Source organism: Bemisia tabaci, unplaced genomic scaffold (assembly GCF_918797505.1).
Source record: "Bemisia tabaci unplaced genomic scaffold, PGI_BMITA_v3".
NCBI lineage: Eukaryota > Metazoa > Arthropoda > Insecta > Hemiptera > Aleyrodidae > Bemisia > Bemisia tabaci.
This window is the reverse complement of record NW_027311736.1, coordinates 382,479-400,772: the sequence shown is the minus strand read 5'-3', so window position 1 is coordinate 400,772 and position 18,294 is coordinate 382,479. Positions and strand designations below refer to the sequence as shown.

Genomic DNA, 18,294 nt, shown 5'->3' with positions numbered 1-18,294 from the left:
CCTCAAGTTTTAAGAGATTCATATGATCTCAACGTCGGGTCCCATGCACGAAGTTTTTTCTCCGTGTGAGTATTAATATAAATTTCAACACAGTCAAACACAGTAGAGAACCAAGGAAATCACAGTAGAACAGAGAAAAAATACCGTCGAATAAATAAAGAAAACTATTATCGAAGAAATTCTAATTATTTGGAAGTAATTCGCTGGCGTAATCAATGCGTAGCTGCGTATAGGAGCATGAGCGAGATTTATCATCAACTGACCGCTGGCCGGAGTGGCCGGTAGGTACCTGGGCGGTCGAGCGACAATACGTAAAAGCGGTGGCATGGTTTCATTGACAGAGGAGTGGGGAACGGTTAGACGTAGGGGAAAGGTTCAGGCTGAACCGTTCAGCACAGCAGCGCAGCGTCAGTCACCGGGTGGGGAAGAGAGTCCGGGAGGGGACACTTCCCCTCGAGTGAAATAGAAAAAGGCAGAATCCTTCGAAGTTTATATTAATGATGATTGGCGCGTATACGTAGTATACCGCCTTTGCGATCGTTTCGAACCCTGCTCGATACAATAACCGAGTCCCTTAGTTCCTTACCGAAAAGTGACTACCGCGAACTTCTCAGATTTTCCAAAGCGTGTAAAAAGTTTATTTATCCATCAATAATTATGATTTAAAGTTGTTTCTCATTCTGGGGGTCTCTAGTTTATGTGCAGTGAATACCAAGAGTCTACGTTACTTGGTTTTTTTTAAAAAAGCCTAAGAATGCGACGCGCTGATTTAAAATATGCATATATAAGAAGAATCAAGCGAATTGATTCGAGGATGGCTGAGCAGGTCGGCACTCTCGGAATGAGAATTTAACTCCTCCGTTTTGTTCAAAACGTTGCTTTGACAGATCTGTAACCTCGGTTATAATTTTCAAAAGTTGGTACCCGTGCTCTGATAGTGCAATCTGTGTAAGTGCAATCTGTGATGAGCCTCGAGACTCATTAGACCATTAGCTAAACGTGGCTCATACAGGAATCCACTTACCCTTCTCTTCCCCACGCTCCTGCTCACTGCGTCGGCGTCTCGACGAACAATAGCTAATGACGGTCGCCAAGCGACGATCCTCAGCCCCTCGCCCAATAGATCGTATTCGATACATCAAACGGGTGAGATTGTATCGATATCGATTGGTTCAAAACATAAACATAGCCTCAAAAGTAAATTCAGAAATCTGAGAGAACGGATCTTTTGAAACAGATTTTTTATTCTTTTGAGTACCAAATGCCAATGCAAAGTGAAATTGTCAGGAAATTTCTCATTTTCAGCTTATCCAATTAAAATCCTTGCAGTTTGGTTTGAGGTTATGTTCTATTGTTTTGAACCAAACGATACATCGAACCGTTATCGAATACGGTCTATTACTTACGCTTCATTAACCATTTCACCGTCACGCTAGGATTCGTCCAATTTTCAAAGAAAATTGTTTCGCGAGTTTTTAGCAATTTTTTCCTTTCTCTCCGTTAAAACACGAATTAAAAGAGGTCTCATTCATGAAAATCGGCCAAATAGAAGAGAAGTTACAGTATTCGAAATCCGAAGAAATCAACAAAACTTCTCCAAACAAAAAATAAAATGAAGGGGGAAAAAAGGAATGTATAAATTACAATTTAATATGATTGACCTCAGAATGTGACAAGCAATTCAATTATAAAAAGGAGAAAAAATTGAGTGAAATTACAAAAAATTAGCCTCTTGCACGGGCTTCCTTGTATGAGTTTTGACCTGAAGACAAGTAAATCCCGTTATATTATTACTAGGGGGCTACGCCCCCTACATAATTATATTTTGTAGCCTTCCATTTTTAGCCTTCCATTTTTATAGCCCCTACATAATAAAATACAAATGATTGAATAATTAAAATAGTAAAAATTTGGAGAACGAGGTTTTGTCAGAGGAGCTACGGCTATTATACGCCCCCCAAAAGATGCGGCTCCGGGATGACGTCACCTTCATCGTCGAGTAACTCACCATCCTGTTGCGGGATATAATCCTCCGGTAGAGAACCATAAGCCAAAGGATCAGCGTCGTTGATTCTTGGATCGATGACGTATTCAGGAGGCTGAGTTTCGTAGTTTGTTAGAGAAGAGTCAGCAATAGCATTTTCGTCTTCTTCACAAGGCATTCCGAAGGCAGCCGCAACGAGGAGTGTGAACACAGCTAAACTGATAATCTGCATGTTGATGTCTTGCTTTGATCGCGAGGTCCTGGAATTAGTATGCGCGTTAGATTGTGTTATTGGATTACATTTTGCAGTAAGGAACCAAAATCTCTGGCTCTTCCATGAAAACACATATCTGCATAGGGGAACCAATGGCATCATGTATGTTGTTTCTACAATGGGCCACAAATAGTGGTTCCTTATTGCAAAATGTAATCCAGTTTCAAGGTTGGGGCGTCATGCTTTCCAGCCAAATCTTTGGAAACGAAGATTTTTGGAGGAGGTTAAATTTGCCCTAGGGGGCGGGAGGGGGGGCCTTCGACGAAACTTCAACGAATCTCAAAAAATGTCTCAAAGTCCATTAAAAATCACAAAATTCGACCCCGAACTAGTTAATCATTGAAATATGTAGACGGAGAAGGGGAGACATTTTCTGGAGATTGTTTTTAAATTTTTGGGGGTAATTTGTTCAGTTATTTGACAAAAATTCCTTGGAGTCTCCATAGAATGAAACATATATCGTTTTAAGAATATATACTTAAAGTTTTGGGTAGAGCTTCACGTAGTGAGTGGAGAAAATTTTTCGCACGCTGAGTGTTCATTTCGTTGAAGCGCTAAAAAAAGGACATATGAACAAGAGACAAGCAAAATGAAAATAGAGGCAGAGAGGGAAACGTTGCGATCTAATTCAAAGCAACATCCCAGGTCAGTTCTTTGAGGATCAAATGTTAGGAGCAAATTACTCACCAAAAATATGAGCGATGAACTTCAATTTCGTACTGTTGAACTTTACAGTAGGATCGCGTCTTTTATTGGGTATTTGATGATCATTATTATTCATGATACAGATATTAAAAGCATGATCATAGTTTAATGCAATTAAATCACTATTCTAACCCGCCTAATCAATACGAGTAATCAATTTAAGTAAATTCTATTGTTCTTACAGTTCTTTCATGATCGTTTACATTTAACACGTTACATCGTTTACATGTAACGTAAGATAAATCTCCCTCCCCCTTGCCCTCCCAAGAAAATATTAAGGAAAAGCAAAATGGAAAAAGTTGAATAATGGTAGAACTCTTCAAGATTCAAAATGAAAAATGGAATAAAAAAGCATTGTCATTTTGTAATAATACGTATCTTAAATACTCAAATAGTAAAGATAATTTCTGGAATGTATCTATCTTTGTGCGCTCGGATTTTCGCGAGTTATTTCGTGTATGGTTTCCTTATTACATCATTTGGCTGATAACGTAGACCGCAGTTTTTCTTTTCTTTATTTACATAATGTAGAGCAATACATTGTTTTAAGCATACATTTTCCGCAGAAATTATCACCGCGGTTTGTTCGCAGAGGCTTTAATAATACTCAATATATTTTGCCAAATCAGAGCTGGAACTCGTAACCACTTCATATGCATAGGCATTTTTTTTAAAATTACAATTAATTTTTTAGTTCGAGTATTTATTACTGTTCATTTTCAAACTGAAGTGATTTGATACGAAAACTTGGCTTTCAGACCGATGAATTCCGAGGTCACATACCTCAATTTTCTGCGTTTATAATTCTCTGTGTAAAAATTATTATTTTTCTTTTTATAAAGAGGATGGATCAACAGTCAACACCGTTGCTCAACATTTTCGGTGGTTTTTCTTGAAAATTTCTTCACCTAATTTCAACCCATAAGATTTTTGTTCATCCGAAAACTAAGAAACGCGATTATGCGATATTATAATCTCTTGCTGAATAATTCGATTTACCAATAAACATGGTTCTGTAACAGACGCTCAACAGACGTCTAAAGGTAATCAAAATTTCTTAAGAGAAGTTTTTTTTTGTTTATCTTTTCTTCCCTTGCCTTAAAAAGCTAAGCCTTTGTATGTAAGTATGTACTTAGAGATCTGTGAGTGGTTGTTACAGAGCTTTGTTTTCTGTTATTTGTAACTCATATGCTTGTTTTTTTTTTTTTTTAAATTTTCAGCCAGGCTGTTTTGATTGATAAGACTCTTTACATCTCTGGAATCACGGGAAACTGCCCTGCCTCCGGGAAATTAGTATCAGGGGGTGTAGTTGAGCAAGCGAGACAACTTTTCAAAAACATGGCTGCCATCTTAAAAGAGGCTGGCGGAGACTTTAGCAATGGTAAATTGAAGACTCTTATGTAAATCATATGCTTACAAAGCCATCTTACATTGAGGAAAATATTCTTGTTAAATATGGCACTATAAGGCTTCTCGTTATATCGACCTGAAACTCTCCCAAAGTGTTAGCACGTTTGGGCATATACTGTTTGAAACAAGAGCAGGATTTGCACTCAGCAGACATTCCTATTGGTACAACGGAACATTCCCTCGCTTCCCTTTAGTTGCACGATTGGCGGACAAATGTGCCGCTAAATTTTCAATATTTTCACAATTTTAAAAGATGTATTTTTACGCCTGAGAGAGGATACGGAGAAGAATTCACTGGCCAGCTCACTACCAGATGCAATTTTAAGCCTTACTGCTCTGTCTTTCTTTTTCTTGTCATGTACCGTAAAAAAAGGTGAAAAAGAGAGAAAAATCAAAAAAATTGACGAATGCCTTCAAATTCACTTACCATCATTCTTATAACATGACTTTTTCTTTTTGATTGACAAAATAAATAAATAAGTAAATTAGATAGGACAAAAATAATCCACATAAATGGTTACGATATTTTATTTCCACCTTAATTATTGAAGTTGAGTTACACTCAAACAAAAAGACATCCACCCAAAACCCAAAAAGATCCAAAAGTTTGCAAAAACTTCATTACATAATATGTTTATAATTCTTACAAGTCCATAAAATCAATAATATTTCAATTTTTGTTTTCAGTTTTAAAAACAACAGTTTTCCTTAAAGATCTAAATGATTTTGCCACCGTCAACCAAATCTATGCAGAACGTAAGTAAACTTATACGTATGTATTAAGAAATCACCTCCTGTTCAGTTAGCGCTTGCAGCCAAACATTTTTAAATCTATTATATTGAAAAAATTTGAAAAGGACGGGGAATGCTTTTTTCTCAATTGCATGAATGTAACGGAAACTATTTCGTTGATCACGATTGTCCAAAGAAAATGAGGCCGGTCAAAATCAGTGGCATAGCTAAAATCATGCATTTTTAAAGGATGGTAACGTATAATCACTACTATGTTTTGAAAAGTTGCAGTGTGTCCGGGATGAAAATATTCTTGCACATGGCGATAAATTATTTTAACGCGAGGAAAAATTCTTGCCATTTAGAAAAGGAGGGTGATCTCTTCAATCTCTTGTACTTACCTCTGAGGTCACTTGTAGACATTTTTTTAAACTCTCCACTTGAGACGTATGCTTAATTTGGATTTGCTGAAGTGTGTAAAGCCAAGACAAGGCTAATACCATTTTAACTCATTTTATTTAAGTTTTTTCCACGTAGCATCTATACTTTATGAATGATTTCTGTATTCTCACACACTATTACACAACTTAATTTACTTTTTATTTGCAGACTTCAAAGAACCGCATCCAGCTCGATCATGTTTCCAAGTAGTTAAAAACCCTCTCGTAAGTTTCATGTGTAACTCGTCTCTTTTACATCCCGAAAAAAGTCAAATAATTAATTTCGAAATCATTAAATTTCAAATTTTTCAATTTGCGAAGAATTTGAAAGTCTGAAGTATCCATATTGATGACTACAGCGGAAAAATACGTATCTCAATTGCTACGCTTCAAAATGTCCGATCGTTCCGATTTTATAATTGATTGTTTTTTTTTTACATTTTTTATTTTAGAAAAAACCACCCGAAATATTTCTTTGAAACTAGTGGATGTATTTAATTGAGTGAAACATATTTGCAAAATAAATTTTAGGGAAAACCTTTTCTTCTTGTTTTTATTTCTATACCTAACAAAAACATGAAATATGAGGGAAGATATACAATGTCTCAGTCGGATGCGTATTTGTCAATTGTAGCCATCAATATTGAGGGTAATTTAAGATATGTTTAAGAAAGTTTGTCCTCTTCCTTTTACTGCATATGGATTCGGCGACTCGGGTGATGAATGCACCAGCTATAAAAATCTACTTCACCACAACAAGGAAAAAAGTCTCATCCAAGGTTCTGCATGACTTCGAGATATATATTTAATACGCCAAGAAAGCGCTGAATTTTTCGAGTGAAATTTTAGTTACGATGACGAAATTTTTCTTACTATGATGACATTTTTCTGGTCGTTACTTTTGTAAAAAATTCATCGACTTGGCGCAAAAAGTCCTTTTAATGGCGCAATGAGATCTTATTGATTGAATCATATTATAATTTCAAAGCCTTGTTTTATATGGAGCTTGCATAGTTTTCTGTCTCATAAAAATAACCGTTTTACATTCACATTTATTTCGGGATCACAAATATTTTCGGTAGCCACTCAAAAATCGAGTTTTTTAACCTTAAATTTCGCTTGTTTCTAGGACGCTTTGGTAGAAATTGAAGCAATTGCACGCATCGAATGAGTATGCGAATAACGTACTCGAAATCTGCTCTGCGCCGCCTAAATGAAAAACTCATTCACCGTACAGCAATCTCTGGAGGAAGGAAGTTGGAGCGAAATCAATCGCGAAACTAAAAAATGAATGATGGTAATCAAAGTTCATTTTAATTGCCCTATATGACCGATCTCCTTTTTGATGTAAGTTGAGTGAACGTCAGTGACAGCAACATCTCGCAGCTGTGTGGGAAGGCAACGGTCTACTATCTTTGATGTGAACTTTTCCTACAAAAATGTTAAAAAGTTTTCATAGATCTCCCTCATTTATTTTCCAAAATTTTAAAACATAAGTTGAGACTTACAACTGAGTTATCCACCGTTGAAAATAAATACAGATGTTCAAAATCGAATACTTTGGTAATTTGATACATGCATTCAGTCTCTTCGTTATTTTCCTACAGAAACTGTCCAAATTGGCAAACCATTAGAAAAAAAAGAAAAAAAATCAACGTCAAGTTGCCATATTTTCACGATTATTCGATCTTCACATTTTGGATTTTTTAAACAATGATTTTACAACAGATTTGTGGCTTAGTTTCTATGTGAGTTATTAAGGTACCAACTATTTGAAAATGTAGCGAAAATCCAGATCGACTAATCTATAGGATTCTAATCATTAGTAAGATGATTTACAACTTTTTACATATTAAACGCATGCATAGACTTTAAAATTTTCAACAATTTTTTTGGTCATTCGGTCAAAGAAACTGAACCATAGATTCTCCACCAAAAAAATTGAAGTAATATTCCTTTATTTAGGAGGGTCTTTTATTCCTAGTAAAACCACGTATGGAATTTATGAACCATTTATGGAGGATCTCAACCATGACAGATTCCTGTGGCGGGTAGGCGACGCAGAGCGCCCTAGAGCGCCGTAATAGCGACTTACACATACATAACCACTTGCGGAATATACCTACTCGTGATGAGAATTCATTTTCTTTTCCGGATGCGCAACCATAAGTTCCCTTTTGGTGTAAGCAGGAAGCGCGCACCGTCAAATTCCAATTTCTTTGGGGTTTTTGGAGACGAATGAATCGTATAATTAGAGATCATGGTTATTAACACAGTTTTGAAGACCATTAAGACCATTCTGGATGCTGAAATCAACAGGAGAATTGCTCTTTAAAAGATTGCTCACAAATATTTAGCTAACGATGTTATACAGGTCGAGTAGGTACACTTTTCCACCTTTGGCAACGTCGGAAAATGAGTTGCAACGCCCCCTGAAGTTGAATATGACCCAAAATTATGCCCGCTAAATATTTTTGCCTGACTTCCTGTCATACTTTATTTTTCCAATGAAAAACTATTCAGCGTCACTTCTAAAAAATGCCCGTGATTTTTATCCTCTGCACGAAGCAAATTCTGTGAAAAATTTGAGGATTTGTTCTTCTTAAAAAATAAAAAAGGAGCGGAGATTTTTAAAAGCCGCAAACGAGATACGTGGTTTGAGAGTTTCACTGCGCACAGCGGATCGAGTCAACTATAGAGGTCAAACATGAATTTGTTTAATAAAACTGCAAATTCTGATGTCTACTTCCTCACATTTTAAATTTTGAGGTGCGATTCTAGAAGAAATTTTTTTGAAAAAACCAATGGAACCACTTTTAAAATCTCAAAGTTTTGTATAAACGGAGTTACAAGCTTTAGAAGTTTCCAAATGTTGTTCGACCTCTCCCATTGACTCGATCCACAGTGCGCCGATATCCTGTATTCTTGTTGCAGTTCTATATTTTTACTAGCCGTTCTGGGCGCGCTTCGCGCGCCCGTCACGCCTAGCCGGGGCTACGCCCCCTGGACCCCCGGTCACTCGCTGCGCGAGTGACATTCGGCTCGCTTCGCGAGCCGATTTTGTAGTAGTTGCAAATTTTTTATCACTATATTTTGAAGATTTCATAGAAAACATTATGAAATTCTCACTCCACAATTAACTTGTAGAATAATAATGGCAGGGCAAGAAATAGACTATATCTTATGGACGGTTCCCACTTAGTAAAAACGGCCAACACCACGAGAAGGTGAGGAACCATTGTTAGTCACTTTTTTTTTTTTTTTTTTTTTTTTTTTTTTTTTTTTTTTTTACTTTTCTGAAAAAATTTACTGAAATTTTAGTTGCGTCCCCTAAAAGGAAACACGGAGAAAAAAATTTTGTGCATGGAACCCGAAGCTGAGATCATATGGATCTCTGAAGTTTTCGGATCACGCATCCGAAAAGTTAAGGTCCATCTGCCGAAGTTCGGGTCAGACAATTGAAGTAGTTCGGTATATACCGAAGGTTTCAGGTCACACATCTGAAGTACTCGGTGCATACCGAAGTGTTTCAGATTTCTGACCCGAATTTCGGCAGCTGGACCTCAAGTTTTAAGAGATTCATATGATCTCAACGTCGGGTCCCATGCACGAAGTTTTTTCTCCGTGTGAGTATTAATATAAATTTCAACACAGTCAAACACAGTAGAGAACCAAGGAAATCACAGTAGAACAGAGAAAAAATACCGTCGAATAAATAAAGAAAACTATTATCGAAGAAATTCTAATTATTTGGAAGTAATTCGCTGGCGTAATCAATGCGTAGCTGCGTATAGGAGCATGAGCGAGATTTATCATCAACTGACCGCTGGCCGGAGTGGCCGGTAGGTACCTGGGCGGTCGAGCGACAATACGTAAAAGCGGTGGCATGGTTTCATTGACAGAGGAGTGGGGAACGGTTAGACGTAGGGGAAAGGTTCAGGCTGAACCGTTCAGCACAGCAGCGCAGCGTCAGTCACCGGGTGGGGAAGAGAGTCCGGGAGGGGACACTTCCCCTCGAGTGAAATAGAAAAAGGCAGAATCCTTCGAAGTTTATATTAATGATGATTGGCGCGTATACGTAGTATACCGCCTTTGCGATCGTTTCGAACCCTGCTCGATACAATAACCGAGTCCCTTAGTTCCTTACCGAAAAGTGACTACCGCGAACTTCTCAGATTTTCCAAAGCGTGTAAAAAGTTTATTTATCCATCAATAATTATGATTTAAAGTTGTTTCTCATTCTGGGGGTCTCTAGTTTATGTGCAGTGAATACCAAGAGTCTACGTTACTTGGTTTTTTTAAAAAAGCCTAAGAATGCGACGCGCTGATTTAAAATATGCATATATAAGAAGAATCAAGCGAATTGATTCGAGGATGGCTGAGCAGGTCGGCACTCTCGGAATGAGAATTTAACTCCTCCGTTTTGTTCAAAACGTTGCTTTGACAGATCTGTAACCTCGGTTATAATTTTCAAAAGTTGGTACCCGTGCTCTGATAGTGCAATCTGTGTAAGTGCAATCTGTGATGAGCCTCGAGACTCATTAGACCATTAGCTAAACGTGGCTCATACAGGAATCCACTTACCCTTCTCTTCCCCACGCTCCTGCTCACTGCGTCGGCGTCTCGACGAACAATAGCTAATGACGGTCGCCAAGCGACGATCCTCAGCCCCTCGCCCAATAGATCGTATTCGATACATCAAACGGGTGAGATTGTATCGATATCGATTGGTTCAAAACATAAACATAGCCTCAAAAGTAAATTCAGAAATCTGAGAGAACGGATCTTTTGAAACAGATTTTTTATTCTTTTGAGTACCAAATGCCAATGCAAAGTGAAATTGTCAGGAAATTTCTCATTTTCAGCTTATCCAATTAAAATCCTTGCAGTTTGGTTTGAGGTTATGTTCTATTGTTTTGAACCAAACGATACATCGAACCGTTATCGAATACGGTCTATTACTTACGCTTCATTAACCATTTCACCGTCACGCTAGGATTCGTCCAATTTTCAAAGAAAATTGTTTCGCGAGTTTTTAGCAATTTTTTCCTTTCTCTCCGTTAAAACACGAATTAAAAGAGGTCTCATTCATGAAAATCGGCCAAATAGAAGAGAAGTTACAGTATTCGAAATCCGAAGAAATCAACAAAACTTCTCCAAACAAAAAATAAAATGAAGGGGGAAAAAAGGAATGTATAAATTACAATTTAATATGATTGACCTCAGAATGTGACAAGCAATTCAATTATAAAAAGGAGAAAAAATTGAGTGAAATTACAAAAAATTAGCCTCTTGCACGGGGCTTCCTTGTATGAGTTTTGACCTGAAGACAAGTAAATCCCGTTATATTATTACTAGGGGGCTACGCCCCCTGGCCGCTACGCGGCCCAACCCCCCGAAGGCGCTCCGCGCTATCAATGGGGCCGCTTCGCGGCCCTATTCTTACCCTCCTATTAGTATTAGTTTTATTTTTCCCCTGAAAAAATTCGATATGAGGTATACTTAATAGAATGAAATAATTTTTGGTTTTGATGAATAAAGAAAAAAACAATTTTTTGAAGTCAAAAGGACGCGTTTTGGAATGACTGCTTGATGAAATATTACAGTAAAACAACGATCTGATTAATTCGGATAATTATAAAGTATCTCTGGAGGCGGGGATCGAACCCACACCTTGATCAATGTGGACACTTCCGACGTCGTAGACGACTCGGCCACCGCTCGTCTTGAGGTAAACGGCGGAAATCTTGTGTAGATAAGTGTAGAGCTGATGCGCAGGCTACACACCTACTGCGCAACCTCCTCGACCACTGCGCATCCTCCCGCGCATAGCGGTAGCAGTCCCGGAGCACTCTGTAAATTCACTCACTTTAATAACGTGATTTTAAAAAAACCTGGGTCCTTTTTCCAAAATCTGATTAGAGCGGGCTCATCTAGAGCCTATTACCTGTCGATTTACGCAAAAATCATGGAAATCGGCCCAGTAGAATGCTCAAACGAACTATGACAAAACACATAAATTTACATTGTGTATATGGGAGAATTCGGAACTTTACCACGTAATATAAAAAAACCTGGGTCATTTTTTCAAAATCTGAAAAGAGTTGGCTTATCTAGAGACAATTGCCCGTCAATAGCCGCAAAAATCATGAAAATCGGCCCGTAGAACGCTGGAACTAAGCGTCACCAGTTCGCAAAATTAGGAGGTCTTGGAGCTTATAGTATAGAAAACGAAATTGACTCCATAGTTTAATGCCTTAGTTTCTTGAATACAATTATTTTAAGCACTCGAAAATTTATACCAGCAATTTTACCCATGGGGTGATTTCCTAAGAGCTGATAATATCACGAATTTCTCATAGAGCCCTTCAAAAATGGCTTGCTTTTTGGGCAGCCGATTCGGCCATCAAACCGAGTTTAAATGGAAGCTGATTACAACACAAAGCTCTGAGAAACATTTTGAGATGAGTATAGGAACGGTTTGTAAATTACGAGGAGATGCGAGCATTCTGTTCAGCATATCGATACATAAGTATTTTCACACGTAGAATTTAATTTTCACGTCAGGGAGTCGACATATTTTGATTTTTTCGATTTTATACGGAAAATTAATGGTTTTTCGGGATTGAAATTACTAACAATTGTTTCATGAAAAATGAATGCACCCAAAATGACTATAGCATTTTGACTTTCACATACGTGCACTCACTAAATTGATTGGTAAATTCAAAGAGTGGGTACATCGACCTGGTATATCAAGTTTCTGCGATTTTTTACGGCAAATCGGTAGATTTTCGGGATGTGGATTGCTTACATTCATTCATGAATGAATAAGTCATGGACATGGTTGAGCTTCTTTGCATGTGTTTCGGCTGGCGGTGCCGAAAATAAGCGCGACGCGACGACGATTCTTTCACTACACAACCTTAGTTGGTTGTTAGGTGGTTCATCCCCAGAGAAGTCTCCGATAGGGCATTCCTAGGGACAAGTCCACTAGAAGAATTGTCAAGCAGAAGCAAAGAAAGAGTGATAGAGAAAATGCGTATAAATCGGAGGATAGGAAGAAACTGGAAATGATAGGTTGCCAGAGAATGTAGAAGGAGTAGGATGGCGGAGAGACGAGGTAGAGAGGTGAAAGAGAGAGACGATGCTGAGCGAATGTAGAAGACTGAGAAAAGGTAGAAGAGAGGAGGGGAGAGAGAGGGAGAGAGAGAGAGCACGAATGAACACTTCACTTTAATGATCTCCTGAGCGAATTCGCCCTAGAGTAAAAGTCCTACGGAAATCCGCTGGACGAAGAAAGAAAACACTATACTTCCTGTAATATACCTTTTGCGAATGAGAAAATCCTTGGTTGAATACCGTAGTAAGCTGTGAGACTGAAAGCGTGAAACCTTGACTCGGGTGATGAATCCTTTGCATGAGGCGATAAGTCCTGGTATGTTAGCGGAACCACCCGAGCCCAGGGGCGCGCAACCTTAGCACTATCCCCGGGGAACGGGACTGAAGATACGAAAAGGATATAAAAAACCACGTAATGCGTATGGGTTTTTTGGGTTGCACTTAGCATTTGAGATGACCTACCGATTTAAGTCATGCAACCGCAATATTCTTAATTAAATAATTTAAAATAAATTATTTAATTAATGCAATCGGTGAAGATGCGCGAAGCGCGATCTCGCGGTGGCGCTCTGAACTGAGCACCGTCCCGTGCCGCGGCAGACTCGGTGCCGGCGGAGGCGGCGGCGGGCGGTGGCCGCGACATCCCCCCCCACGTTGAAGCTTTGGGGTTCAAAGGATGAAACACTGAAACAGGTATGCAAGATGTACGTATTTTTTTTTTTTTTTTTTTTTTTTAAGAACAGAGAGGGAAAGAAACGATGTTTAGAAGTAAGAGTAAAGAGAGAGAGAGAAAGTATAAAATTTGTTCGAGCGAGAGGTTGTTCTAGAACTGACGCCTGAACACACCTGCATCACTGCAGAGCACTAGTAGATGAGATTTTGAGTGCGGCAGCAGGACTGCGAGTCTGATGTGCCATTGAGTGCAAACTGGTGACAAGGACGACGGCTGTGATTTTTGTCGGAGTGTCTCATTAAGTGGCTTTGAGTACATGAGGTCACTTATGATGTTCGTTACGGCGTAAGTTTGCGAAGACCATAGAGGATCCTTATACCTATTTAGGTAGGTTATGCAATTTGACGTTGGTAGACAGTAGGACACCGCATAACTGGAGTTGTAAATTCCTGCTGTGTGTTGTCCAAGATGCGGTAAGGCATTTTTCCAAATGGGAGCTTTGCAGATGGTGATGAAAAGAATCCACTGTTTTGAATTGAATTTTATACAATGTAAGTAAGAATCTAAATTATTAAGAGAAATTGCCCTTTTCAATGTATGGCAGTCGTTGAAGATGTGCGAAACACGTAATCTGAATAGGCACAGCAAAGGAGCTGCATGAAATCTAACTGAGGAAGAGAATTAGTCAGAGGTATGCGTGATTGTGTGCTGAGTAAAGCTTTCTGAGGCGACTTAGTTTGGGTTTTGTGCGAAAGTGTAGGCGGAGTAAATATGCGCTTTGCCACTGGCGTGCGCGAGCATCGCTTCACTTGTAGAAGTGATGTGTAAGAGGCGACAAACTGAGCAGTTTTGAGACTTGCGATAGTTTGTCTTGAAATTGTCTCATTTGTGGAGAAGTGCATTGCGGTGCATTCATTGTCCAGTCATGACTAGGACATGAGGTTGCAACCTCTGAGTATCGAGGCGTTTTTTGGAGTAGGTTTACGGTAGACAGAATTAATGATAACCCGCCCGGCAAGGATGGTTGCGGGTTCGTTGCCGCAACGTTTTTTTACAATGTTCTGAAAACGTTTAGTGGCAACGTTTTTAAAATTGTTGTCAAAACGTTGTGAAGAAGTTTCAAGTCGACATCTTTTAAAAACGTTTTTGCAACGTTTATAATAACGGTGTAAAAACGCTTTTAAAAAACGTTGGTTAAAACGTTGTTAAACAATGTTGTTTCGATGTGTTAGGCAAACGTTTTAAAAGCGTTTTATTGCTATGTTGTCAAATCGTTTCCATTTACATTGCTGCAACGTTTGATAAAAAATGTCATAGTTTGGCAAAGAGCGCGTCATGTGCTGCACATCGGAAGGGACACTTTTACACTGAAATTTCAGGTGTTCTCCCCTCTGTTGTTTCTCAACAGATGATTTTCTCCGATCAATGTGAGGGAAATGTACCCTCATTCAATGTCGCAAAAATATTCAAGGGAAGACGGTTAGAGGAATATTAAATAATCAAGTGCACGGTAACTCAAAGTTTCACATCTTCAATTTTCAATAGCATGTCATCCAATCTCTCTTTTTGGCAAAAAAATGAGATGAATATATACATACCCCTCTCTTATAAGCCCCTCTCCCCCCCCAACAAAAAAAGGGGGGGGGAGCTATTAAAAGATGTAAGACATAATATGAATAAACTATAAATTATTATATCATCATCAGTAAAAAAGTATAAAAGAAAAGAAAAACAAATTTATGGATGGATGCCAAAAATAGAGCAACCTAATCGTATAGAAATTGAGGGCCGTTATCGTAAAATACGTAACGCTAAATTTCGGATTTTTCGACCCCCCCCCTTCCACCCCACATAACGCTGTTATGACAGATCCTTATCATTTACCATTACATTTACCTTATCATTTACAACCAAGTGAGATAATGCTCTCTTTGCACCCCTCCCTCCACTATAGAGCGCTCTGTCTGTACATTATTCTATGAGCGGGCCTGCAGAACCCTAGTAGCAGACGAAGTTAACGGTTAATAAAATAATTAATTAACGGTCAATTAAAGTTATCGGATAATTATTCTATATTTAACCGTTATATAATGAAGCACGATATGTATCCCATATATAATTGGTATATAAAGAATATATAATGGGTATATACTGATTAAACATGGTTTCCTATTACTTGCAGTAAACTCAGTTATATAAGCATTAAATAAGTGGTATATAAAATATTTAATAACTATTATATAACAATTAAAATTGGGAATCAGAATATTACTTATATAACGGATAAATTACTCATTATATAATGATTAAAACAGGAATATCAAATTTTTTTTGTATATCCATTATATAATCGTTAGATGCATTTTATTCATCCGATATTAATATTTTAATCACTTATTTAAAAAAATGATTATAATAATCCTTATATAACGGATAAATAATACATACATAACCGTAAAAAAAGGAATTTTAAAGTTGTCTAAGAATCCGTTATATATACATTATACAATCGGTAATTACATATTATTCATCCTTTATTTATATTATAATCAATTATTTAAAATAATGATTATAATAATACTTATAAATCGGATAAATAATACATATATAAAATTAGAACAGGAATTTCAAAGTTAAAGTTAAATAAACATTATATACTCGGTTAATACATATTATTCATCCGATATTAATATTTTAATCAATGATTTTAAAAAAGGATTATATTAATACTTATAAATCGGTTAAATAATACATATGTAACGATCAAAACAGAAATTTGAAATTTTCCGAGAATCCGTAATCAGTAAATTGGTATGTAGGTGATATTTCCATATATTTATGAGTGAACTTTCAAAATTTGAACCCATAAAAAAATCGTGAGAAACTCTTTTAAGACTTGAAAAATTTACTAGAGCGCTCGGGAAGAAAAACAAACAAAACATGGAGGTTGACTCATAGCTAACTTGAAGAATCCTTACAGCCAGCTGTAAAATTCATATGCGATCTTTAATCTTCCTTTCGCAAGATACTAATCTAGGAAATTCATAGAATAAATAACTCACCCACTTCGGTTCCTCCCCAGGTTAGATGATGGAATAGCTTATCTTCAGCACAAAACTCAGCATTCTTCAGAAAAAGTATATTCCAATGAGACATGTTCTTGCATCACAGTCATCACCGTTTTATTAGATATATTGCACCACCACTTCTTATTAGCAACGTTTAAACCAATATTAAATAGCTCATTTTAAGAAAAAAGTGAATTTACAAAAATATCACAATCACAGCACTTGGGAAAAAAATTAAACACGTAGAAGGCTACTCAGTGGGGTCCACATACGGCGCGTGAATCGCACTAATGTGAGATTTAATCACAACTATGATTCCGTAAATTCAGTAGATTATTGATGTTGAAAAATCGCCGTTAACCTCCTGTCCAAGGCTCTTTCAAATAATTTAAAAATTGCCACGATGACAGGAGATAGACGGAGTGTGAGTCGAACTCAGTACACTACGGGTTAGCTTCCACTATGTCTAGATGATGAGACCAGTCACCGCAGATATTTATGCTCACAGCCTGGAAAAAATAAGATGAAAGGAAACGAGGCATAAAAATCATTGATAATCTCTGGGAGGAACATTAACATTTAATTACAGTGCTTAGGTTGCATTTATTATCACTTACTTACGTTGCTAAATAGAAGGCATGAAATTGAATCGTTTAACATTTGAATAATAAAAAGGAGGGGCAAAAATGAACTTAGGCTTATTATCAGCCCTTGATGACTGCCATGTATACATGGTTCTGAGTATCACAAAATTTTGACTGTTACGCATAGATTGACTTCTTCAAGTTCTGAACGAAGACATGAGTCCTGGTCAGATAAGGAATGAAATGAAATAAATTTAAACAGGCAATTAAGGATAGTGGCCAAATGTTTCCTTTTACTGAGCTGTAATTTAAGTCACAAAACCTAGTTCCGAAGGAGTATTCGGGAGAAGTGCATAATGAGCGTAAAGTTGGTAAAAATAGGTAAAGTATAATGGAAAGAATCGTGGTTGAGGAGTGCGAGTAGTCGAATTTTGAACAGAGTTCTATCTTCAGTGCTTAAGCACATTATTTTCTACAATCTTGTTCAGGTAAGTTGTACGCTACTTAAAGAAGGAGTACATACGAACTTGATCCAACCCAATGTGTTGGGAAGAACTTGCATTTTAGAAGATCTAACATTTTTCGGAACGCAAACATTTTGGTTTCGAAGATTCGTATGGATACATACTAAACATTGTGGATTCTGCTTTGCATTTTGTAATTGACAGGCTGTGATTCACAGTAAAAGAGTTATGCGTAAGTTCTCAATCAAATTTCAATGTTTATACAATGACTTAACCTTACCACACTTTTTGACAAAACGGAACTCAGCAAAAGGAGCATAATACGTAATGAATCTGCTGCTGGTCAAGTTCTTTCCATGTTGTGTGAGGAGACGCAAATATGGGTATTGTATTGAGAAGCACTAAACTGTTTCCAAGTATTTTACATTCATTCTTCATTCTCACCGTGACCGTGACAAAAGTTCGGCAATTCGGCCGAAACAAACTTTATACTTATTATACTTTAAACATAACACAGGTCCAGTGTGACGTACTTGGGCCATGGCGGATGGCGTGGTGTTGCTGGTGGCGGAGGCTTCACTCTCATTGGCTGATAGCAGTGATTCTACGTCACGTCTATTTGAATTTTTAAAAATGGCTGCCTCGTCCTCGTCCTTGCTGTTTCATCCATTCCATCTTAGCCGTTACGTTAATTTCGTGTCGTGCTTGTGTGCTGTCGTGGATTCATGTATCATGAAGAATAACTCTCTCATTTAATATATTATATCCACGAAATTGCTCGATAATTACTGTCGTATCATTAATTGCTGACAACATTCTTCCTCACAAAACTAATCGT

The 18,294-nt window shown here is 37.6% G+C and overlaps 2 protein-coding genes across 2 annotated transcripts in view; one reads left to right on the top strand and one right to left on the bottom strand.

Annotated features, from left to right (window-relative positions):
• LOC109031325 (uncharacterized) overlaps positions 1–18,294 on the bottom strand; it is an 84,219-nt gene that overhangs the window by 50,177 nt on the left and 15,748 nt on the right. The window contains 2 exon segments of the mRNA XM_072305651.1: positions 2,009–2,244; positions 7,689–7,851. Of these exon segments, the coding sequence (XP_072161752.1) occupies positions 2,009–2,244; positions 7,689–7,851 (399 nt within the window).
• LOC140225760 (rutC family protein jhp_0879-like) lies at positions 4,161–7,101 on the top strand. The gene is made up of 4 exons (XM_072305657.1): positions 4,161–4,344; positions 5,061–5,129; positions 5,715–5,770; positions 6,675–7,101. Exons 1-4 carry the CDS (start codon positions 4,302–4,304, stop codon positions 6,714–6,716), a joined length of 210 nt encoding a protein of 69 aa, XP_072161758.1. The 5' UTR covers positions 4,161–4,301; the 3' UTR covers positions 6,717–7,101.

Coding starts and splice junctions, on each gene's coding strand:
- LOC140225760 (XM_072305657.1), top strand. CDS start 4,302: ATGGCTGCCATCTTAAAAGAGGCTGGCGGAGACTTTAGCAATG. Junction 5,130..5,714: donor CAACCAAATCTATGCAGAAC/GTAAGTAAACTT, acceptor TTTTATTTGCAG/ACTTCAAAGAACCGCATCCA. Junction 5,771..6,674: donor AAGTAGTTAAAAACCCTCTC/GTAAGTTTCATG, acceptor GCTTGTTTCTAG/GACGCTTTGGTAGAAATTGA.